This window comes from Halyomorpha halys, unplaced genomic scaffold (genome assembly GCF_000696795.3).
Source record: "Halyomorpha halys isolate HHAL.00 unplaced genomic scaffold, Hhal_1.1 Scaffold154.1, whole genome shotgun sequence".
NCBI classification, from domain to species: domain Eukaryota; kingdom Metazoa; phylum Arthropoda; class Insecta; order Hemiptera; family Pentatomidae; genus Halyomorpha; species Halyomorpha halys.
In genome coordinates this window covers 1,102,530-1,128,816 of record NW_027112031.1, presented here as the reverse complement: position 1 = coordinate 1,128,816, position 26,287 = coordinate 1,102,530, and the positions used below count along the sequence as shown (strand labels likewise).

The window sequence follows — 26,287 nt, the reverse complement described above, 5'->3', positions numbered from 1 at the left end:
ATGTCAATCCAAGGTATTTTATTGTGTCTGTCCGGGTTAAACTTTGTTCATTTAGAAAAACAGGAGGACATAAAATTTAATAGTTAACATTATCATAGATCTCAATACAGGCTACGAAATAAAAATTGATATATTGGGCTATGACATACTTAATCCAAAAGTATTTATATTTCTTAAGTAATAAATAATATTTAGAATATTTTACAGTTAAAGACATTCACGAAAATATAGTGTATTGTATAGGAAATAAAACTGTTAAAAAGGATTTAATTAAAGTACGACATCTGAAAATATAAACGTTTCAGAAATGTTTTATTATATGAAGCTTGAACAGCTATATCTCTTGTTTGTAAATAAAAAAAACACAAAAAAAGAATAAATCAAAAAAATTTATTTACAATATTTATTTTGCTTTAACTTTTTTCGTTTTTGCAGCCTTCTCAACAGTTTCAGGATTATCAGCTGCTTCCTTCAGCCTTTTAGCTCTGATTCCAACAAGTCTCACATCTGCCCTTGCCTTTATAAATTACAAATGCATTAATACAACAAATATTTTAAATTGGGTAAATTTACACATGGTAAAAAGAAATTATAAATATACTCAATATAAATATATTGAGCAAAATTCATTAAGTTTGAACAAAATATCGTAAGATAGATTTCTGCACATTATAATAAATATTATTAAATAGATACAATTTTAGGTAAAAAAATTAAAATTGTATTAATACAAATAAATGTACATGCTAACAATAGAATAGCCACAAAAAAAATTAACAATACCACATTTGAAAAAATCAAAAAAAAATCTGTTATTTTCTTTATATGCTATCTTTGAAGACAGTTCTTATCGATGGCTTTGTCTAGCAACATTAAATCAGAAAATATTTCAACCCCAATATCCAATTTTGTACAAGATTATTAAAATTATGTACAGAGTTCAGCTATATACCCAATTCATAACTGTTCTATTCGATTTTCTGTTAACTAAAAGCCTCAAAACAATTTAATTTTGCAATCTTTAACAACCTTTGTCATCAATATTCACTGCTAAAAATAAAGTGATTTAAAAGCTCCTTCCCATCCTTGAAACCATCAAGTTGCAATACTACTTCCTTGTGGTAATATCTTTTAGTTTAAAGGCTGTGTCGGCAGCCAAAAACATACGGGTCAACGAAAGGGTGCTGTAGTGGGTAAAATAATTATCAATAAAAAATAAAATTTTTCATTGTTAAAACTGAACTGAACCAAACAGCACATTCTCCATAAAGGAAATATTAGAAGAAATAAGAAAAAAAGTGTTAAGGAAACCTAACCTAATTCAAAGAAATAATTATCTCTCGCTCACTTTTTTTTACTACTTATTATCTGACATAATATTCATCTTTCTATTCTAAAACACTAAAATCTTTAAATTATGATTTTTTCAACATCTAAAGAACTTAAGGTAAATTTGTGTAAGAAATTAATAAGAAAACGACAATGAACTAGATTTTGTTTCATTAATTTAGTAAGGTTTACTATTGAAGAAAAAGCATAAAAAAGAAATTCTTTAATGGTAAAATAAATAATTAGTTACACTATCTAGAAAAATTGTGCCAGTACAAAACAGAACCTAATCCCATAATTCTCAACAATGAAATAGGCGATCATATTCATTATAAACAACCCACTATAAATTCAGAGAATAAATCTATCAATTAACATTTGCCTAAGACCTACAAAACTGACGTAATCTAGTAAAATCTTAAAATTGATTACCTTTCTCAAAGCTCCATAGGCAGAGAAGTTTTTGTCCTCAGGAGTGATGGTCCTGGCTTTCATCTTGATAACAGTCTGCTTAATCGGCATTACAGGAGAAGAAACCTGAGTAGCTAAAGCCTGTTCTTCCTCCTAATAAAGTAATAATTAATTATAATTAGCCAGCAATCATCTTTTCAGTATTAAAATAAATGTAATTATTCTAATGAAATGTGAAGTCAATAAATTGGATAATTCATACCGAAGCCTCTCCCTTCTTCAACTTCTTACTCTTCTTAGTTGGGAATAGGATCAGTTTAGCTTGATACTCTTTAAGACGTTGTACATTTAATTGCAAAGACTCTACAGACTTGTTTCTTCTCCTGTGATCAACTGCGATACCAATAGATCTTGCGAACCCGGGGCATAAACCAACCCTCTAAAAAAAATAAAAAAAAAAAATATGCTTAACGAACATGAAATTACTTTAAGTAAGTTACTCTTAGTTTAAATTATAATATGAAGAGGTAAAATATTGCTATATTTATGAAATAGCTACAAAATATTCATTTTCAAAAAAAAATATTCCTTATTCATGGTTAACAAAGAAAATCAGCAGTTGTCAAACCCAAGAAAGTACAAAATATATCTATCATATATACTTTTAAATTTTTAACAGCATCTAATGAGAATAATATTGAGGAAAAATTAAAGAATATAATTATAATTCATAACCTTCAGTGTAATAGTGAACAATTAACTAAACCTGTATTCTAAAACATAGGATGTTACACTAATTGATCATGATACAGGGAACCAAAAATAATATATGGCTGTAATCAAACATAACTTATTTGATAAGGTGGAGAAAATAAAAACTTTAACTTATTTTGAATCATGTCACACCAGCATACCTGCTGAGAGATTACCAATGATGATAATTTAGAAAGAATAATACAGCAACCAAAAGAAAATTACTTTAATTTATTCAGGTTTATTACTTACTGTTAAAACAATAATGAACTAGCTAAATTATTATTCAAGGATTAGGAGTCAAGTAAATTAAGATTGAAAAATATCTAACCTTAATTTCTTCCAATGTGAAGCCTCTGCCAGCTCTCAATTTTGTATGGTACCGGACAGTTGGGCATCTGACAGCAGGACGCAATAAAGCTGCTGGCCTAGGAGCCAGGGCCCTTGCTTTCTTGACCCTCTTTATTCTTCGGCGATATTTGCGAGCAGGTTGATTAAACCAGGTTTTAATAAACCTTTGCCAATCTTTATGGAAGTGACCATTGGGAATCATGTTATTTCCTTTCGGAGCCATTTTTTTCGTTTATGTTTATAAATACTCCTAGAAACAAAAATTAATAGTTAAGTAGATTAGTTCTATAAAATTATATGGTGTTTATATCATAAAAACTATTAAAGCTACAGAATAATGAAAAATAAAAACAGGTTATTTTAGGTAAAATTAAACCAATGAATGGAACCTGAAATGTGAGAAATCGATGATTTGAGTAAATAAAAAACAAGAAATTAACTGTTTTCTAATATGTTTGAAAACATTAAAATGTTTAAAGCTCCAAAACTTTTCTCTAGAGCACACAAAATTCATTTAGGATTTTAATTTGATATGTTACTTCACTTTATCAAACCAATCTTATACTGAATTAAAACTGAATTTCTATTAAGTTAAATTTTAAAAAAACAAACAAAATTTTGGATTTTTCAAAAATAAAAATAAAATTTGCTTCATGTTTAGGAGAACATAGGGATCACACTACATGGTAGCAAAGTCGACCCTTAATAATTAAAAATAACATGATAACTTGAAGAATATCACCATATCATGGTCTCCTCGAAAATTTGAAAGAACTGGTATTTCATATTACCCTTTATAACTGAAGTCAGAGAGGATCGGTTTGTTAAGCAGACAGAAAACACAAAATCAGCTATCAAAACAGCAAAAATCAATTAATTCTAAACTCAGGAAAGAACGAAAGATATTTAAAAAAAAAAAGAAGACTTTTGATGTTACATAATTAAATGATTTGATATTACAATATTTCATGAGATATATTAATTCAATGCTAAAGTATGATGGTCGATAAACAACCTTCACTTAAGTTAGAATTTTAGAGAAAAATACAACAAATAAAAAGCCATCTTATAAACTAATTCAACAATTAATAGTTTTAATAAATTTAACTATAAGTGCTGCAGCCAACTATTCTAAATACCCTCTTCCTCAATACTGAGCCAATTATCTGTCGGATTCAATATTCGTCCTATTCTTATTATCATACACCAAATTTACAAGATACTTACAGATAAATATACAAAACTAAGATGCAAATAAAACTGAATAAATAATTCAACAAGAGTAACTAAACCTGAAATTCCAAATTTCATAAAATTAAACACAACCACAACAATGTTAATTCTGCATGGCTAAATAGCAAGAGATGACCATCAGAAACACGAGAAGACATGGAAAATAAACAAAAAGCTTTTTAACAGAACTAAGAACATATCCTATCCAGCAAAAAATGTAACTCTATCAAACAATGGTAAAACGTGTTGCAAGACTTATCATATTTCTACAAAACATTTTTGCAATTTGGGAAATTTATATGTAGTAGTAATATACCCTTGCCAATTTTTCTTCTCTGTTCAGTTAGAACAACTGAAAACCCCCTTAATTAATTCAATTTTAATTTTATTTCTAAAGCACATTTTTCCCTTTAATTGCTATCTTTGTAATTTAATTGTGAAGTGAATTTTCCTGAAAAGTAGGGAATACTCTCAATAAATAAAATTTAATTATTTATTTTGAAAAAACATTAAGTTTTTAAAAAGAAACATTGTGTTTTGAAATGTAACACTTTACTTCCCCAGTCGATATTTATGTAAATAAATCAATTCAATTCATTTAAAAGGGATATCTTTTTTCATAAAGTTTATTAAATTGCTTTTTGGTTTTTAGATATCAAAGCATGAGAATCTTTGATAAGTAGTATAATTATAAAATATTTACGAAAATAATAATATAGCAAGAATTTATACATTACAACAAGAACTAACAACAAAGTTACTTGGTAAGCATAAGAGTTGTTGGTTAACATTCCCTATACAAAAAGATTGCAATATAGCCTTACAGCAAAGGAAATACACTGATATAATTGAATACTATCTAACATTGAAATATTTATAAGAACCCTCAGGCCACTCGGAATATCTGACAATTTTTTTCAAGTGAGATAGTCATATAAAGTTCTGATTAACCTCAATATGGAGGACCCCTGGCTTGCGGAACACATTCCAAAAATGGTTGGGCAACCCTTATCTGAACTATGTTTCTGAACTGGTCAACTGCAGCTAGCAGGTGTTAAAGTGAAGATAAACAAAATGCTAATATTATTTTCTTTCAAAGATTAGATAGTTTTCAATTAAAACTCTCATGATTGATTTGCAATATTTCATCTATCTTGATTGCATTAATAAGATTATACAATCAGTACAGATTTTTGGTTAATAATAGTAATGGAAATTATAGGGAATCATTAAGTTCTCATATGCTTAATGATTTTCTATATAATTCAAGTTTCAAACATAAGGTTTTTCAAGCTTATGCCACAAATTATTTGGATCTCACAGTATAAAAAAAGAATGAAAACACCAATAAATAGGCATGTTAAAACTGAGGCCTCTTATCCAATTAATTAGAGCTACAAGAACACTTTTAATTTGAAATAGTGCTGGTAGATACTAATTAGACCGTTTGGACCATGTGTTCTGTCCAGGCTATAACTTGATCTATATTCAGGTACTCTACTCAACTGAAAAAGATCCCTTAGGGATTTGTAATCTCTTGAATAGGGGTAAGTCAATTGCTGATGATTCAATTATAGCAATAATAATGTTAAGGCAGGTTATAACCACTACAGTGATAAACATCAAACAGTTTAATGCATAGGTAACTTAGTTAACATACCAAGCAAAAGTCTCTTCAAAAAGACCAAACTAATTGCAATTGTAATTTTAAAAAAGCTTTGTTGTAGTGCTACAGTTTCGTGCTCTGTTGAAACAGCCAGTAGAATATGGGCCCAGCAATTAACAAGTTAAAAAAAAATGAATAGTTCACTAATTAAATGCAAAACAAGAACCATGTAACAAGCTCAACTGTAAGTGCCCAGCTAGAATAATAAACTAAAGGTTAAAATACATTGAAGAAGTCTAGAAATTATTAACACACCAAACAACCTTTATATTATAGGAATGAGAAGTTATGATTTATTTAACAATTTTACCAACACAATTAGAGCAAATAGCATTAAATAATCTTTACAAAACTTTAATTAAGAAGTCATGTTTTAATTTAATTGTAATTTATTCAAGTCATTGGGTGAATTACTGAAGAAAATTGAGTTAATTTAGAGAAGCAGACAATGAGAACATAGATTTGAAGAAAAACCAAACAAAACAAGGATAATTGGTAAATCCATGAACGTTATAATAATATTTAAAACAGCTGCTATAAACATTTAATAGCTGTTCACCCCTTAATCATAGATATTTTCATTATCAGGGTAATGTTTCGAAATAAAAATAATTTACAAACATGTAATATATAAAATTTTATGGTAATAAAATTAAAATAAAGGTACAAATTATAAGATTATGATAGTAACAAACGAAAAGGTTGGTGCACACACAAAGCCACATGGTCCCAAAAACTTGGTTATAAAACTAAAGTTCTTTTAATATTTACTAACTATGGTTATTGACATTGAAGATGAAAATGTCAATGACAAAATAGTTATACTTACTGTTAGGACAAGATATTTAATTCAAGGAACAAACTACTAAATCCAACGGAGAACCGCGCCGTCCTAAGCAATGTGGCGAAGCTAAAGACTACATAGATGGCAGAGTGATCGAATGATGGTTTCCAAAGAGAATCGTTTACTCAAAGTGCAATATATGAAATAACATCAGCTCTCAGCACAAGTATCTGTTCTTAGTTAAATTAATATCCGAAATTTTTGCAACAGAAAGAAATAATTAACGACGCAAAATTCAACTCCTTGCATATTATAGCAGTACAGTTCAGTTTACATAAATACGTATGTATAGGTAACTACCTGTTTTTTCTCTATATCCTTTTCTTTTTTAGCTTGATAGAACAAATAATTAGCATCAAAATTAAGTCCAGGAAGGAAATTTTGATTCGAAAAAATTAATTTCACATTTTGATTTTCATAAAACATTGCAATAATTTCAAGCCATGTTTTTCATGTATGCAAAATTCATGTATCTATTTTCGGGTACTATTTTGTATCGAGATGAGTAGTAAATTTGAGAATGGCTCGGTATTGTAAGTTCACTTATAACTTGAATGAATAGGTAGGTAGAATTAAATTTCATTCTTTTCAATAACTAAACTTTATTTATAATATTATAAATTATACATTAATGTACAGTTTATACAAATATCATTTTGTTGCTCAGTGGAATTCTAAGGTAGGAGGAGTAGGTAAAAAATACATTGGCAAGGATAGAACAGAACTAGAATTCAGTGTGTCAGAAAAGTAAGCCTGTGACATTAACATTGATTAGAAAGGAGTTAACCAAAGGTAACCAGTTTTCCGATACTAGCATTTATAAAATACACACTCATTTGATATTTACAATGTTACATAATTTTAAATGCATGAAAATTATGAAAAAGCAATTTTATCAAGCGCTTTGGTAGTCTGATTGGGTTCCATAACTTTGCCTTTACAATTTCATTGTCTATTATACACACGTCTTCTAATAATAATAAAGGAAGACATTGCAAAATGGTCTGCTACTTTCAAAAGCCTACATGAGCAAAATAACATGAATACTGCGGATTTTTACGAGGCCGTAGACAAGTTCCTAATAATTCTAAAGACGATCAATGCGGAACTGCCAGGCCCCCAGCACCCAGCCGTCACATTTTACAAAATGAGGAAGAAAAATAAATCTAATTTGACGGAAAAAGGTGCTGTAAAAGTATCTAATCCGCAGAGGGCCAATAAAATAGACTGAAGTCGTCGGCAAGAACAATATCAATACGAGGTTGCACAATATAACTATTACAATAAAAGGAAAAAAGTAGTATAAAACATCATGAATTCAGACGCTCCTAAGCAATCTCCCTTAAAAGTGGCTGAAATTGAGAGGCATTATGCGACCCATTTTTGAAGCGAAAGTCTCCGTAAGTGTGTGGAATATGAAAAACAGACTCCGGTGTCGAATCTGATTTCAAAAGAAACTGAATCAATAAAGAAAGCAATCAAATCTACTTTTTTAGATACATAGCCGGGGCCTGATGGTGTTTTACTCCGCACGATAAAGTTCTTTGATATAGCCCATATCATTTAGAGAATTACGGAGATAATGCTGGAGGTGGCCTATGTACTGGAACCACCTAAGTGGGGGCGCACGATTTTGATATATAAAGCCAAAGGAGATGCAAATAATATATCATCCTGGAGACCGATCATGATATATTCGATCGTGCGCCGAATAATTGAGAAGGTGCTCGATTATGAACTTAATGAAACGGGTCACCTTCCACAGAAATTAATGGGTTTTATAAAGGGCCTTCCGGGAACTTAAGGAAACGGGTCACCTCCGACTGAAATTAAAGGGGTTTTATAAAGGGCCAACACAAGAATTATCGACACGATATTGAAGGATGCAAAAAGTAATTGCGCGGTGGTATTTCTGGACGTTGTTGGTGCTTTTGACAATGTTGGCCATGATCATATTATGAGCTCACTGGAGGCGAGGGGTGTGTCATCGGATCTTAAAAACGTGATTTCGGCTCTCCTTACTTCAAATAACATCTAAATAAATGTAGGAGCCCAACTAGCCAAATCAGAGTAAAGCATGGAGTACCTCAAGGCGGCCCCTTGTCGTCTTCTATATTCAACCTGGCCATAGACCATCTAAACCGCGACCTATGTGAGCAAAATTTTGTAAGTAAATATGGATATAAGCTCAATTAGTGACCAAGGTTGTGTGGTCCTCACAAGGTTCACGGATGACCTGGCGGTTTCAGCTTGCGACAGGGTTGCTGCGGAAAGATCCATCGACAGCGTACAGAGGACGTTCAACGAAATCGGTTTGGAATGGAATCCTCAAAAGAGTGTGGGCATCGTCATATGTAAAGGAGAGCTGGAAGCGACGAAGCTCTCTCTTAAGAACGGATATAGCATCCAAACAATGAAAGAAGGCGACACTATAAAATATTTAGGATGCACATTTTCGGGGGGAACTACAGTTCAACTAAGATTCGGTGACAAAGTAAAATAAGAATCTGGATAGGCTCGTCACCTTATGCTTGCTTAAGCCAGAGCAAAAGGTCAACATTGTCAAACAATATGTATTCCCGGATCCCTTGCCCTCTCCAAACTGCTCCCCTCACAAAGCTACGTCCTGAAATCTTAGATGGCATCAACACAATGATTCGCAGAAGTGTTAAAGCCATTATAGAGCTCCCAGTGAACACCTCCACGGCGATGTTTTACGCTCCGAGGAGGCACCGAGGTTTAGGCTTGATCTGCTGCCAATGGGAGGCTCCCCCACAACACTGGTCCATTGCTCAGTGGCTGTCAAATGTTCCCGATGCTCTGTTCTAGTCCATTCTCGATTATTAAGCCGAGATTGCTGAATGTGCCGATAGATTGGGCGTTGATATTGATGAAGATAGCAGAACCAAAAAAAGTCATGTTCTTGAGTTATATATTATTAATGTTTATAATTATTATTGTATACTTTAAGAAGGCTGATTCTTTATTGTAAGATTAAACATATTGTCTGATTAGACTACAATAAGTATGCTGTGTAATTAGCAATTCAATGAAGTTGGGCATCACAATTTTGTATTTTAATAAAGTCTTTCACTTTCTCTAAGATTTTCCAGGTTTGATGCTATCATAGTATTTTAACCCTATAAGGGAAGCGTTATTCGATTTTACATTAAAGGCAGCCTTGAGTAAATTTTATTCCTAACAATGTCTAATTTTATCCAGTATTATCTCTTGAAAACCAATCTTAACATTTATATTTACTATTTTTTAATAGAAAGGGGGTAAATAGTAACGGGTGATAAAGACAGAGGATTGTGTGCCACATAACCGGTTTTTTTGGGTTACTTTCTTCAGTCTTCATATTAACAAAAATCATATAAATCCTCCTTAAATTTGTCATCCTCTTCGATAGCGTTTGGTGGCCAAGTGTGCTCCAGAAATTGCAGAAATGCAAGCAATTTGTATGTTCTTCTGAGAGGTTACCTTGAGAGTAGAATGAGGATAAAAAGAAAGAAGCTTCGAATAATTTTGTTTGAGGGTAGAGAGCGAATGTCCACACAGGGCTCTGTCTTTGACCCTGCCCATTGGTTATTTTTTAGACGAATTACTCTAAGTTAAAGCGGTCTCTTGTCACAGTCTTGACCCGCCAAAATGGTGCATCAATAGACTACAGATGGTACTTAGCGGTGAAAATGTACGTATCCCTCCCTCTAAAACGTTCTCACTTAAAAACCATAAATTTAATATATTTTTTTTTAGAGTTTTACTACAGAGGATTTTTATTAATCCATTAGGAAATGAGGTATAATTTATGGGATAAATTATCCCCAGCCTGTAATCGATACCTCTGGCTACAGCAAAGCAGAAGGTTGGTGACAATAGAAAATAGCCCTGTTTGGAGTAACAAAAGATGGTAATTCTGTTGCTCACGTAACAGTAGCAAGTCTTAGTGGGTTGGTGTACTTTTCGGCCTCCTACGAGAAGAGAAAACGAATTATGTTTCCTTAAAATAGCATTATGTGGATCCCGTCGATCATTTATGTGAAGAAGATAGTTGATGGTGCGATCAATGAGAAACACAAATAGTTAAAAACTTATTTATTAGTACCAAAAGATTTTTAATAGTCTTGGTCAAATGTGATTGATCACAAACACTACTTGCTTTAAATCAGACCCTGTGTTAGCTGGCAATGTTCTACATATTTAAGATTCCTAATGCAAAAATCAAAGCGTAGATATATAGTCCATATCTTTTGTTTTAACCCTTCAATACCTATGAGATCCAAGTAAATATTTGTTTCCTTTTTGTTTTGTTTTTTGTGTCTAAATTACACAAAAATATGGATTTTACAAAAAAAAAAAAAAGTTGTTAATGGATTTAGAATGTGTGTCGTCTGTAGGTGACTATAGGCACTGACACACAATATTTAATGTGGAGGTGACTTTGTATAATTATTATTGGCACCAATTTAAGAGGTGAGACACTCTACAACAAAAGGCCTATAGAATGCATCATCAAAAGGTTAGGTAGGATTAGGTAATAGGAGGTGAATTGACCGGATGTTTACTTTAAATCCTCGCAGGATGGAAACTCCACTTCGTAAAACATTCTCTTCCGGTCGTGAAGGGGATGGCAAGTCCTACTGTTATTCGCCATAGTTATACTCCCTCTGTATTTAAAAGATGGGGTACTTTACATCAGAAGGTCTCTGCAGTGCATGTTCAATAGGTTAGGTATCTGGATAGGAGGTGAATGGGCAGGATGATTGGCGAGTTTCAAGGATATTTGCCGTAAATCCTCCCAGAATGAAAATCCACTTCGTATGGTATTCACTTACATTCCAGAGTATAGCCAGTCCTACAGGTACACGCTGCAGGTCCTGACGAAAGGACAGAAACTATATAAAGGAGGAGAGATCCAGTGAAGGCAGAGTGGAATAATAAAACAATACACATTACTACTAAAGTATATTATTACTTACTGCCTTCTAAGAGGAAGAATCCTAGACGGGGAAATTCACTTTTTTTTTTTTTTTCCCGATCCCTCTAAAACAGAAAGAAAACGTGCATTACTGTGAAAAAGAAAGTAATTCGTTTTGGGTCTTACCTTTTGCTACCTTTGGTATTTTAAGGTTACCTGTTATGTTTGTTATTTATGAGATATCAATTCTAAAAAAGGGTGCTATTTTAAATACGGAGGTGAGGGGCCTCCTTGGGAAATTCACTTTTTTTTTTTTTCTTATATCCCGTATTTATTTACTTAAACAAATACAATTATATATAGTACTTACAAACTAAGAATTATATATACACTACATACATTTTATCTTGAATTGCCTTACGGCATTATAAGGTGGCTCCTATAAGCACCTATAAGATGTTACAGATCTGAAGGTTCTGTTGTAATCTTCATTGATTCTAGTAATATATTTATGAATATTACGACACATGACATAGTAATTGCATTTGTTAAATCAAATCATTTACATGAAATAGTAGATATATCAATATATGACGTTTATCTGCCGATCGTAGTTCACATTTTAGCTGATAGATCACGTCATGTCGGCCCTAGTACGCGGCTCAGAGTGGTTATAATATAATCCAGGAGATAGCGGTGTCGCGGCAGATTTATGTTTATGAATTATATAAACAAACGTAACTTCGGAACCTTAATTTTTTTGAGTAAAAATAATTTTGTTTAGGAAAACATTTTCAAAGATACAAATTTGTTTAATTCGAGATAAAAAATAAATAATAATAAGATAAAAATGTAAATGTTGAATGGAAGTGCATGTAAGAAAGTTGATGTGACCTAAATACTGCAGTTAAGTGGATTAAGATTTCTAGAGGTTGTTTAGAAGCTGCATATGGTAAAAATGAACAAATATACTGAGTCAAATACATAGTAACGGAAACATTATTATCACTTCACTTCTTTTTACATTGACGACATTTCCAAAAGAAATTACTTAGGAAAATCTATTGAGATGAAAAGAGATGTTACCAGAGTTAACAATTATATAATTTTTCTATGATATTTCAGTCTCATTAGTGTATAGAATGCCAACGATTACAGATTTATTAACCAAATAAAGGTGGGGGACACACCTATTTTCACTTCTCCCACACGGTACTTATATTCTATTTATCTTATGATATTTGTTCTAGAAGAAATTTAAACACTGTAAGCCAACAATGAATCCCTTAAAAGCGATCATAGTGAGTTCAAAGGTACATTGGTCATCTTGGGTCCATCCAGATTGATATTAATAATAGAAATAGAGAGTTGGAAGTATGATTAAAAATAGAAAGAGTTTAAACTTTACAAATTTCAGCTCAGAGACAGCATTTAATCTTCTCTTAGAGGAATAAAGAAAAACAAAACAACCTTTATCCCTGTGTACCAAGATACTATTAAAGAACACACATTTTTAGATAATAACCTCTATAATCTTGTCATTGATAAAATATTTCTTCAGAGTATCCAAAATGCTTCACAGATTAGTGTTCTTCTCCACTTAGTTCATTCATTTTTACCTTTATGTATTTATTGTTTTGTAGGAAGCTAGTCTGGGTTGTGGTTAATAAAGGTTCAGAATAGTTGAAAAACTAACAACCTTTTTACAAAAGGATCAGCCCTTATGAAGGAACCTCTGTAAAGTAGGGCGAAACATTGATTACCATTAAATAGTTTTTCTACTGTTTTGTACCTTTATTGACTGCCAACCGGACTATCTTCCTACAATCTACTTGATATGGTCAAATATCTTATTTCAGTATTTATCGTTTTGTTACAGCTTTGCTAATTCTCAGGGCTAGTGGCTACACTCATCAAAACATTATTTGGAAATTAATATTGTTATTTATTATTATTTATTTATTTCATGGTGAACCGTATTCTATTCTTATGAATTATTTTTTATATAAATTTGCACACAATGATAAATAATAATAATTATTATTAATCAATATCATATGTTTAGATTTATTTATTACTTCAAAGCTTCATTCACGTGTATCATCATTATGTACAACTTACCTGTATTCTATTTCCTTCTAAAACTGTCTTAATAGTTCCAAACATTTAATTTTTTTATTTATTCAATTCTTTTGGGTTCAAGAATTGGTTATCAATTTAATTCAGCCAGGATCATTTAAGTTTTTAATATCTTACTGATGGTTTTTCATTTCAATTATAGAAGAGATCTCTGGATTTATTTATCTAAGTTATTCTATCTTTCTCTCGTTGAATTCCACCCTTTCCTTTATTTCTTAAGCTCATTTCACTGCTTAATTTATACATCCCCTTTGCTCTTATGAATTTAATGGATCTATAAATATTGCATAGAAGTAAAACAAAAACAAAAAAAAAATATTGAGTATTTAAAATACAACATACTTATATTGACATGTACAATAAAATATCTCCCAAAAACAACAATATCCTTTCTTTCTGATTTTATGAAAAAGGAAGTTTAAGAATCAAAGTAAATGCTTTAATTCAACAAGAGGAAGATAATAGAGTAAATATATTCTGTGATCTTCCTCTGATTGCATTTCAGCCTCTCTTTTGTTTCTTAGGCTCATTTCACTGCTTAATTTCTGTGAATTCCATTTGTCATGAATTTATTTTTGGAAAAAAAGCAAACTAAAAAACAAACCTATATAGTGATAACGTCAACTGGAACTATTTTCAACAACTATCGAGCATCAAATGTAATACATATTTTTTTTGAGATGTACAATAAAATATCACCTAAAAATAGTAATATATTCACTTTTTAAATGTATGAGTATACCTCTAAATATTGATTAACATTCAAATATTTATTTGTAGGCATGATTTATTTTTTATTCTATGAACAGGTTATGACTACTATTAGTTTTATGGAACACCTAACTTTTCCAGAAGGTTTAAACTGGGGTTTTTATTTCACCCTATGGTGTTTTTAATAGGTGAAGAAAAAATGTGTGTCGAACTAAAAAAAAAATGGTCTAATTTTCCAAAAATGATGCTGTAACTGCTTTAGAAAGGAGGTATGATTCATCCTTGAAATATATATCACACCCTTAATGACATACTGAAATGAATCAAAAATCTAACTTTTGAGATAATGGGAGTTCTAAAATCTCACTCAATATTATAACTCAATTTTGCTTACTGTCTAGTGAGACTTAAATAATTTATTATTTGTTTAAGTTAGGTTTTCATTCAAATTTTTCATCAAATAGGAATCAACTGTCTTGAATTAAAAATTATTATTACTTAAAAATAATTTTCTTTCTTAAGATATGTTAGTATTACATTGAATATGCGATATAATAGTCAATCCATTAGGAAGATATATGCTCAGTTTCAATATAATCACATAAGCCATTTTGAAGAAACATCAATCTCATGATTTTTCAAAATTAGTCTCATTTTTTTAATGAAGGTTCATAGATCTACAAACTAAAGAGATGAGGCTGCCTAACCATTATAGTATTTATAGTTGAATAGCAAATAAATTGGTTACATTCCTTTAAAATTTGCTCAGTGGTTCCAAAGTAGTTCTTGAATTTCCGTTCCCCTCCTCATTCCAGAAATTGATTGTGGAGTGCTGATGTATTGCAATTGTATTTCTTTTGGCACTGAAAATTATGGGTAGAAAGTTTTATTGAGTTTATTCTAGTCATTCAAAATTGTGTCAATGCCCCTCTCCCCAAAAATCTTTAGTTTTGTTTATTTCTTCTCAGCTAATGAAAAACATGTGTAGCAATGTTCATTATAATTGTCTTTGCCATTCAAAAATGGTGCTTTATTCCCTTCTCCTCAAAATTAACTTGGTACCTTGACTCTTATTGATATTTTATAATTGATTAATGCTGCTCATATATGAGTATAGTAATGTAACATTTAACAATGTATCTACTCTGTGCAATCTACATACTGCTTAGTAATAAAAGAAAATAACATTTTCAGTGTAGAATTAATTAAGTAAAAGTAAATTTTTGGTCCATTATTTATATTAAATATTAGTCAGGTTGTAGTTGTATTTTTTATATCCAATAATCTCTATTAATACCAATGAATTATTGCTTAAGAAGCATAGCTGAATTGTTTTAAGTTTTGATATAAAAAATTTATGTATTTATCATCAACCCAATTTTTTTGAACATGATATTATTAGATCTTGATTTACCTTTATTAATAAAACAATTATATCCTAAATTAAAATTTAGTCATAAAACTTGTATTATTTTTATCATTATTTATTTTATTTTGGAGAGATAGATTTTTATTAATTAAACTTTTATCAAAGGTATGATTTATATATATTTTTAGTGTAGAATACTTCTAAGATTTACTTAATTTGTTATGTTATTATAATTTTGATTAATTATTATACTTTTGGTTTATGCTGTTTTATGTATTAACTTTTTTTTTTAATTCTGCTATTTTATAATTCATTTTGTTCATGTGATGATGAAGTTAACATGAGGTTTAAGTTATAATTGAAATTTGTTTACTTATATTTATATGATCTCTGTTTATAGCAGTTGTAGGTTTATAGTTATTATGGCAGAGATGTCATCCCAGGCTTTCCAATTTTATACTCATCATCCTGATGAAGGCCTTCGACTTAGGCCAAAAATTGAACACACATTAAAAATAAGTTTGCACTTTTTGTTTTTTTCTGGACCGCAACCCCCAACCAACTTTAGTTCAGACTATATGTACTTATTATAATTTTAAATCCTACTTATTCTATGAATTTTTAGAGAACAATTTAAATGACAAAATATATTTAAAGTATTTCAGTGTAGAGTATTCTTGTTTAATGATTTGTTACTATGAAGTAAATTTAAGAAGACTATAAATAATTGAGTAAATTATAAAAAGTAGTAAGAGTAATTTAAAGTACTTAATCATTAAAGTAATTAATAAATTTTGTAACATAAATTCATGTTTTACTCCAGTTATTTGATTTGGAAAAAAAGTATTTTAAAAAATAAACTTTTAAGTTGAATGATAAAATGATAGTATTAAAAAAATAGTGTTGGACTAAGTGTATATAATTAAAAAAACTATATATGTATATAATAAAGAATACTGATGATATTCCATAAATTAGTTAATCATATTAATTAAGAATGATCATTTTAATTTACAGCAGATACATCCTCACAAAAAAAAAAGATATAGATGCAGAAAAGTTAGGAAAATGTACAATTTTTCTGTGAAGAAATCACAGGTCAATGATAGTATATGCAAATATTTAATTTTCAAAATCGTCATCAGTCTTGCCCCTCAAACTACTGTTAATATGTTTATATCATTATATCCTAATAAATAATATTTATAACTTATGTAACAAATTCTATTTAGTCTTTGTTAATAGCTTAAACTTGCTCTTTTGTTTTGTGGATACTAAAATTATATAATATTACTTTTTTCATGTAAAATTTAATTAAAAAAATATTCAAAATAATATTAAACCATTATTTATTATATTATTATTTATGTGGTGTGCTCAATATTAATTCTATGATTGTTTTAATAATTACTAAACTTAGCATTGGTGTTTTTCAAAAAGAAATCGATCAACCAGACATTATATTACTTTAAAATGCATGGTTTTATTCAATCTTTTTTGGCAATGGTTCCAAACAGAAAAATTTGTTCAATAATTTTCGACTTATAGTTATTTTACAAATTTCTGTTTTTATAGCTGGCTATGCTCTGTTATCAGCTATTTGGTTTTCCTTTAATTACTTAACTTATGATTGTTGATAATTTTTAGATGTAAATATAAAAAAATTAATAAAACCTTATAATTCACAATACATGTTTCAAATGAGTTAAGAAAATTTTAATTTTTCTTGAGGAATTCAAACCAAATAAAACCAAAATATATCAATGATTAATTTTAATCATTTTAATAATCCTATATGATATTATTTTTATGTAGAGGAAAATTATTATTAAAAAAAAGACACAGTAATTATTTTACAATAAAATTTAATTACCAACAATAAACAATACTTAAGTCCTAAAAATAAATAAATTTTAAATAACAAATAAATATATACAAAATTAAGTTGCTCAACTGCTTATGAGCTCTTCATCACTTTTATAAATAATCGTTAAAAGGTTATTACACTTTTTCTGCTTTTGCTTATTGAGAAAACACCACACTTTATATTTTTCATTTTGGGATTGAAAATTTAAAACATTAATTAAGAATAATGAGAATTTTTTTCATTCAATTAGTGTATGACAAGATGGCTTAGAGGGAATGAAGCCTCGACCACCATCTGGGCCCCTTGGCATTCGAATGACATTTTCTCTTGTTTTCATTCTCTCTCCTTCTTGTTCTCTACAAGGGAAACGTCTTCCTTGATCCCAGTATCCATCTTGTGCCATTCTTCCTTCTTTACCTTTAGGTAAGCAATAATATTCAATTGAACTTCTTCTTATGTCCGATGCTCCACTATTAGCTCTTGATCTTGATGATCCGTAGCCTTCAGATCCAGAATCTTTTCCTAAAGAACCTCTTCTTCCACAATCTCCATGACAACAATAGCAATCAGAATCTTTACTGGAAATAGATAATCGGCGGATATCTGACAAGGATACTCGGCTGTTGGATCTAGACCTTGATCCATAACTGTCTGAACAAGAATCTGATGACATACGTCTCACATAATCAGGAATGAAAAACATACCACTGTTAGATCTAGAACGTGAGTAAGAACTCGAACTGTCTGTACCAGAATCTCTAGACCATCTTCTTTGCATCCATGGACTTTCAGATCCCGAAATATGAGGTGAGGAACATCGCCGCTGTAAGCGGAACCTCCTTTCCTCAGCTTCAGAGCCACTAGCACATGATGAAGAATAGTCCATATCGAAGGATCTAGGTACTTTTTTCATCTTCTTCTTTTTGTCAACAGAAGGTGGTGCATTGAGTTCCAATACTTTCATATTTTCAGCATTTCTCCAATTCGAATCTTTTTGAAGAGCATTATGAGCTGATTCTGTTCTTTCAAACTCTACAAGAGCCGAAATTTTCCCATTCATTTCAGGATGCTTGTTCACAAAATTCCTGACATCAGCCGGTATTGGATTCCCGGGGCGTAATATACGGATAAGAGCGATTTCACCACAACTTTTGAACATTTCGGCTACATTTTCAATAGTTGGTTTTTCTAAAGGCAAATCTATTGCTACAACTGTTCTGGATGGAGTAGTTTGGTCATAAGGAGGCAAGGGATCGACTCTCCTGAGTTTAGTTCCAGCCTCGTTTATTTCTAATTTTTTAGATTTGGCAAGTGCATAAGCTACAACTCTCCAGTCCTTTGCCAGGTGTTTTACTCTTTTGAAACTAGAAATCAACTTTAAAGAAACATACCCTTCTTTGTTTCTTTTAACATGTTTTAGCAAAAATGCATCTTTTGTTATGTTAACGTCAGAAAAATAAAATTCTACCTGATCTATAATTTTCTGTGTAAGCTCTTCATCAGGAGGAACGAATTCTTCTTCTTCAGAATTATCTGTTTTATTAACGTCCACGGATTTCTTCAATTCATCTGCGGTGCCGTCTTCTGAGAGGTCTCCCTGTATGCCCTTTTCCTCTTGCGGAGGGGAGACGCTATCGACAGACGAAAAGCTGTCCTTATGTTGAACCGGTTCATGATCGGCCTGAGCGATCGTCGTCTCGTCGTCTCCTGGTGGCATGCCGGTATCCACACTCACACTCGCGCACAGCACTAACTGCCGGCGCCCTCCCCACTCCTCTCTTATATACACCGCGATTCAATGTCATGAACCTTGCCTTACTTCCCTCTAGTCTGCTTTTATCTACCTTGAATCCCTTCAAGTAAGAGCAGTTTCGGCGGTGACCTACTTACGGCCGAACCTAGAATGAAATGTTGTTTTAGCTAAAAATGTTCTATCTGACATATTGACTCCCAACCGCAATATTTTCTAAACTTGGAACACTTAATGAGTCGGCTAAAACTTTCTAATTTCATAGCAGCCACGAAACATTGTTTATATTTCAACTGTTTTATTTATATTTTCACTTCGACAATCTTTATCTTTAAAATAATCATTATTTTACAAAATAATTAAAAAATTAACTATTCCCGATTATTTAATAAATTATATACAGCATTTTACTGCTTAAAATTCTATAACTATATATAAGTTTAAATATTATATAAGTTTTCTGAACTTATATAATGCTACACAACATTTTTAAAAAATATATAAGGAGGTATTATAGAATAAAATAACATGCATCTAGTAATAAATGTATTGAAATGAATTCTAATTTATATGTTATCTGAATATTAACGATAAAGGATTTAATGACAAATCATGACGGCCAGTAATGTAAAGAAAGTAAATAAATAAAAATATTGTTGGTATTATTATGATTTATTTTTTAAAGCAAAAATTATGTCTATGATATTCAAGAGTTAAAATTGATTTTAATTTGTCTTTCAGATCAGTTGAATCCTACAATTTTAATTGAATTATCATTTATTTATTATTTTTTATATTAATGTGTCACTGAACAATAACCAGTTCAGTATCTTATTTTGATAATAAAAATATGTAAATAGTAACACCCATGCTTATTTTCAGTTTGTTTTTCTATAAGCTTAACTTATAAAATAATATTACATAATAAAAACGTGTTATTATTTATTACATGTCAGTTTTCTGTCCTATGTTTGCTCTGTCTTCAAATTATTCTTCTATAGTTATAAATATGGATAATAATACTACATTTAATTATGACTAAAATTTGTAGAAAACGTAGTTTATTGATATATATTCACCACGTAGATATTATACAATAATAATAATTGTTTTCTTGGGTAAACAACCTGCTAATCGATAAAACTATTAAATAGTAGTTGAACAAGATTGAAAATTTAAGATAGCATTTATTTCAAGATTTGGAATTTATAATAATGATAATAAGGGTGCACATATTTTTCGTATTAGGAAATATATTCTTCAAAACGGTTACTTTTTTTTTTGAGTTAAGAAAACTAATCTTGAATACATTCCAATTAAGGAAGCTTAGTTTTAATTTTTATGATATAATCTTTTTTTTTTTTTTTTAGTAATAGTTATTACTCAATAATTAAAAGATCTTTAAATTAAGTAACTGTCGTAAAGAACATTTGGAAGATAAAAAAATAATAATAACAACAAAATAAAATAAATGAACAATAAAAATGAATAAGGAGGGTTGTTCTAAAAACATATTATTGCTAACATCCAGTGTTTTTAATTATGATTAAGTATTCAGACACGATCACTTATTCTAATGCAATGAAATGGCGTTCCATTCCCCGTCGAGTCCAACTACTTGTTAAGATGGAATGATTCATACGAGTTTCAAAAAAAAATTTTTTGTCTATTTTGGAACGTAATTTTACTTTTTATGACAATAATAATTCCGATAAAAATTTACAAACATCCATCCCAGGTCTTGTGTAAATATTTTTAGATTTATTTTATTAACTATGATGTATTACAAGAATATATTATACTCTATTCTAGTTGTTTATAAACGTCTAAGAAATTTTTCCTCAAATTTGGTTGAGTAGTTTTGTAAATAAGAGGCCAATGTTTTGAGACGATTTTGCAAAACCAAAAAATAAATAAAAATTATTACTATTATAAATGTCATTACAGTACAGATAAAACAGGAGATTAAAAAAAAGATGGTACATTGATGAAACTTTGTAAAAACGCTTTGTTTTTTATGAGGTTGAAGAATAAAAAGGGATTTTTAGACATAAAGTTATATATAAAAAGGAGGTAGAAAAAAATTACTATAAAATGCGTGTATTAAATTTTATTTTAGTGTAATCTGTGACGCCATTAAAGAGCACTAAAGAATAATCCAGACCTCGAAGATTCAAATAGAGCTTCGTTTTCGGGGATAAAAATGTATAGAAGTTTTTTTATTGAAGATTCTACAAATTTTGTGGGATTTTCCGAATCTCAGGTTTTCCAGCTCGTTAGTCAGTGGCCATTGGCCATGTTTTATTTATAATTCTAAAAATAAGCATTTTCTAAATACGAAACATCAATTACAAATTAAAGCATGGAAAATTTCCTACAAATTGCGTGCATTATATTTAATTTTTGATCGACCTGTTACGTCGCTAGACCACGCGTAAACAGAAGCCACTTTTCGTTACTCTGTGAAAAACGAGGAAAACAAAGAAATACAATTTAAATTACAGCATTATGTAAAAATGCCAGAGAAACGAGCATCAGTCGAACCAAAACTAATATTTAATAAAAATACCCACATTTATCCTCTCCCCCCCCCCTCACTAAACACATACTTCCACAATAAAAAAATTTACGAACTCTTTTGATTATTCAATCTCATAAAACACGAAGTGTTTTTACAAAGTTTCATCACTGGACCTTTGTGGAGATTTTAATCTCCTATTTTATCTGCACTGTTATAAAAATTATAATAATAATAATTTTTATTTTTTTAAGGATTGATTTTTTGTTTTGCAAAATCGTCTCAAAACATTGCTCTTGTACTCCTGCCCCCCGCTGCGTATGCCCATGTCATTTGTATAAAAACTGCATTTTTTCGAATAGAAAATTTTTGAAAATTTGATAGATTTATTTATTGATAGATATTACAATCTGCCACACAGTTGTGGGCAATAGGTAATGTTGATGAATGATCTCATACATACTAAAATAAAAAAATAAATAAATAAAAAAAAAAATAATAAAAAAAATTTAAAAAAATAAAATAAAAACTCTCTTAAAATATATACAAACAAAAGAATAGACAAGATGAACATAATCAAACTATCTGTATGAAAAATAAATAAATAAAATAACATAAAAAGAGAAAATTTAACAATTAACTTTGAGGAACAATTTCCTACAAAATGCGGAAAACTAGTCTTCATTTTCGATCAACCTATGACTTTGCCAGACCCACTTAAGAAAAGCAACTTTTCAAGTTCCAGCGTGGAAAAAAAAAAAAAAATATGCAAGAAACATGTTTCGCTTGCACTAAAACTAATTTTTCATAAAAATACTCACATTTATTCTCCCCCCTCCCCTACAAACATCCTTTGACCATACAACATTTTATTGACTCTTTTTGTTCTTCAACCTCCTAAAAAAAAAAATAAGCGTTTTTACAAAGTTTCATCAATGGACCAATTTTTTTTTTTATAATAGTAATAATTGTTATTTATTTTTTGGTCTTGCAAAACCGTCTCAAAACATTGCCCTCTTATTTACAAAACTACTCGATCGAATTTGAAGACATTTTTTGAGACCTACTTATAAAAACTGGAATATTTGGAGTATAATATATCACACTTTATAAAATAAATTACAAAAATATTTTTAAAAACTTTGGACAGACGCTTTTACCATTTATCTATCGGAATCAGTATTTTTGCAAAAAATTAAAAATATGACAAGATACATGCGTCACTCGTATCAAAAGTAATAATTTCATAAAACCGGGCACATTTATCCTCCCTTCTCCTCTCCTGGAAAATATCTTTTTATCATAAGATTTTTTATGGAATCTTTTGGATTCTTTAATCTCATGATTAACGAAATGTTGTTTACAAAGTTTCATCAATGAAGCATTTATTTATTTTTTTGGTGCTACAATACCTTTAGCATTATGTTAATGAAATATCATAATAAGCTAATAAAAAATATTATGTAAGGAGTTATTGTCATCATTATAATGATTATTTTAAAACACCTGGCTGAGATTAATTTTATTTGTCATCAACGACATAGTATATTTAATTATTAAAGTTGTTCTTAATATTTCAGGTATAGTTGCTATGAAAAAAGATTAGTTTTTAGTTACATTATTCGATTCAAATTTTTTAATGGATGTTAAATGAAAGTTTTTCCTTAAGAAAAAAATTTATTTTTTTTAAAAACCTAAATTTTTTTCTTAATGAAAAACTTTAGTTTAATTCAATTTTTTAAAGCAGGTAAACAAAAAAATTTTTTGTTAGTTGGATTCTCATTCTTGAAATTTAGAAATGAATTCGCAACTATGAAACATATGTATCATGACACAATTAAAACTATATATATCATAGGTAGGGGTTCTGATATTTCATTTAACTGACACTTAAATATTAAAATTAATTAACGTTTTTGATTGCTAATACGCCTGAAGTGCTTAAAGTCGGGCTCCCTAATTACTTTTTTTATAAGCAGTCTGAATAAGCTGGTTTTCTATCGGCGGTTTTTGATTAGTTATAAAATTTATAGGTTTGAATTTAATAATTGATATTTTTATTATGTTAATAAAAACTTCATTTTTATGTTTTTGTTGATATAACCTATTACTTTATTGGAAACGTTGTCAAATAAATTAAAATAAATGGGTGTTCGTATTTTCTAGTTTGCAGTATTCATGAAATTAAAGCATAACATAAAAAACCTACTTTGTTTTTTATCCTGTTACTGATGTATCGTATTCTAGCCAAAATAAGCGATAGTTTTTTCATTAAAACTTATTTTATAAAATATTTGTGGAAAATAGTTACAACAAGAACTAAAAGAAAACTAAAATGGAATTACAATGATTTTTATGGAATTGTTGTAATGGTAAATATTTTTATTCTATGTCATTAAATAGTAATTTAAAATATATATTTTTTTTTTTTCGGCCAAGACTCCCATTGGAGTCCTATACTGGCTAACCTTAGTTGGGGGTTAAAGTTTTTCATTTTGTGGGACCGCCACTCAATGAAAAAAGTCAACGTCCCAGGCCGGATTCGAACCGGCACCGCCAATAGACATCAAATCAGCTACTGGCGGCCCTCATTAAAAAGTAATGAGTAATCTACACTCTTCTGAAATAAAAAGTAACAGTTATTTTCAGTACCTACATTAACAGGAAAAGTAAGCAGTACCAGTTATTAATAAATTTTTAATCGATTAGATCTTTTTTCCTTTTTGATTCTAAATACCTATGATATTATGTCATGGGAAAACAAAGTAAAAAATATATATTTCTTTAAACAATTGTTGACGATCAATAAACCATCTATGAACTATTAAAAATTATACAGCCCTTAAGGATTAAAATAAAACTGCAAAAGTCCAGATTTTTTTTACAAGAATTTTGTTATTTAATTGGTGGGAATTGCCGAAAATTAATTCAATTAATTAGTTAAAATTAGATGAAAAAAAAATCAACTGTTATGTTTTGTACAGTTACATCCTTCACAATAATTTAACTACTTTATTAAACATACAACAATAACTGTAAAAATATTATTGAACATTTATAACATATATTCAGAATCTGGAAGAAATGGTCGGGGGTATGCTCAAAAATGAACAAAAATATTTAACAAATATTTATTTGCCGACGTTTCGCCCTATTTTACAAGATTTTTTGGTGTTTCTTTTTGTAATAAAAATAGAAAATTAGATAAAATAAAAATAAAATTGTACGCACAACGAGAGGAAACACTAAGGAAATAAGATGAAAATAAATAAAAGTCAAGAAAGAATAAATAAAAAATAAAAATATAATAATAATAATAATAATAAATAAAGAATAAATCAGAAGGACTCATTACTATTTTTACGTGTTATTACGTCTCCTGTTCATTTCAAATCTAATAGTCTATGCTATTTATTTTTTATATAATATTTCACTTATATTTACATAATTTTTTACCCCCCTCTAGTTTACTTTATTGTATCTTATTACCTTACGTTGTCAACATATTTTTAGGAGTTTTGTATCTTTTTTAGCCCTCGTGAAGCCTTGTAAAGTGGGGCGAAACGTCAGTAAATAAATATTTGTTAACTATATTTAGAATGATTAGAAAACCTCAAAATAGAAAATAAAATACTTCTTCCGATTTTTGAATGGAATAAAGTTCTTTTTATTCTTCTTTCATGTTTACCAAGATCTATAAATTTATATTTCAGATAAAATAAAGGGAATTGAAAATAAAATAATTAACAGTAGATTGTTTATTAAAACAAAGATTTTACTTGAATCAATTGAACTGTCACGTATTTTTTTTATTTTATTATTTTAATATAAATGTTTTATTTCATAGATATTAGTATGTACAGTAATTATTGCATTGCATAATTCTATATCCTTATAAAATTCACTTTTCTTTGCCACTAGATTAAAAAACATAATATACAAAATAAAAAACTTCCTCATTTTTTTTTTTGATCATTTAAAAATCATTTTAATCTTCTTTCATTCTTACAAAAAATTATATTTCAGCTAAGATAAAGGGAATTAATATTTTATTTAAATAAGTTATTTACTTTTTTAAATATACATAAATAAATAGCCAATTATAGCATCATATGTACACATTGCCATTTTACTGATTCATTGTCAGATCAATAGGTACGATTTTTATTAAACCATTAATAAGATAAATAAAAAAAAAAAAATTTCAGAACAAAAATAAATTCACCAAAACAATAAATAATAAAATAAAATAAATAAATAATGAAATGAATATAATAGAATATAAATAGAATTTAATAATGAAATGAGGACAAACTGAGATCTTAAATTACCCATGTTAATTCAGAAAGTCGAAGTCAATCTCGTTTGAAAAAGATTGGGTTTCTTTCTCAGACCAAGGCCTCGTTTAAGCTAAATTTTTGAAAG

General features: G+C 29.3%; 2 protein-coding genes and 1 long non-coding RNA gene across 3 annotated transcripts; 1 reads left to right on the top strand and 2 right to left on the bottom strand.

Annotated features, from left to right (window-relative positions):
• Positions 1 to 295: 295 nt before the first annotated feature.
• Positions 296 to 6,710, bottom strand: RpL13 (ribosomal protein L13). Its single transcript, XM_014417382.2, has 5 exons — positions 6,573 to 6,710; positions 2,825 to 3,094; positions 2,003 to 2,179; positions 1,762 to 1,893; positions 296 to 517 (listed from the first exon to the last, which is right to left on the bottom strand). Exons 2-5 carry the CDS (start codon positions 3,065 to 3,067, stop codon positions 404 to 406), a joined length of 666 nt encoding a protein of 221 aa, XP_014272868.1. The 5' UTR covers positions 3,068 to 3,094; positions 6,573 to 6,710; the 3' UTR covers positions 296 to 403.
• A 5,475-nt stretch (positions 6,711 to 12,185) lies between these two features.
• LOC136796377 (uncharacterized) lies at positions 12,186 to 14,353 on the top strand. The gene is made up of 2 exons (XR_010844084.1): positions 12,186 to 12,414; positions 13,388 to 14,353. It is a non-coding gene; the product is annotated as an uncharacterized lncRNA (long non-coding RNA).
• Positions 14,354 to 17,581: 3,228 nt separating this feature from the next.
• Achl (La ribonucleoprotein translational regulator Achilles) lies at positions 17,582 to 19,525 on the bottom strand. Its single transcript, XM_014417366.3, has one exon. It carries the CDS (start codon positions 19,309 to 19,311, stop codon positions 17,833 to 17,835), a length of 1,479 nt encoding a protein of 492 aa, XP_014272852.1. The 5' UTR covers positions 19,312 to 19,525; the 3' UTR covers positions 17,582 to 17,832.
• Between the last annotated feature and the right edge of the window lie 6,762 nt (positions 19,526 to 26,287).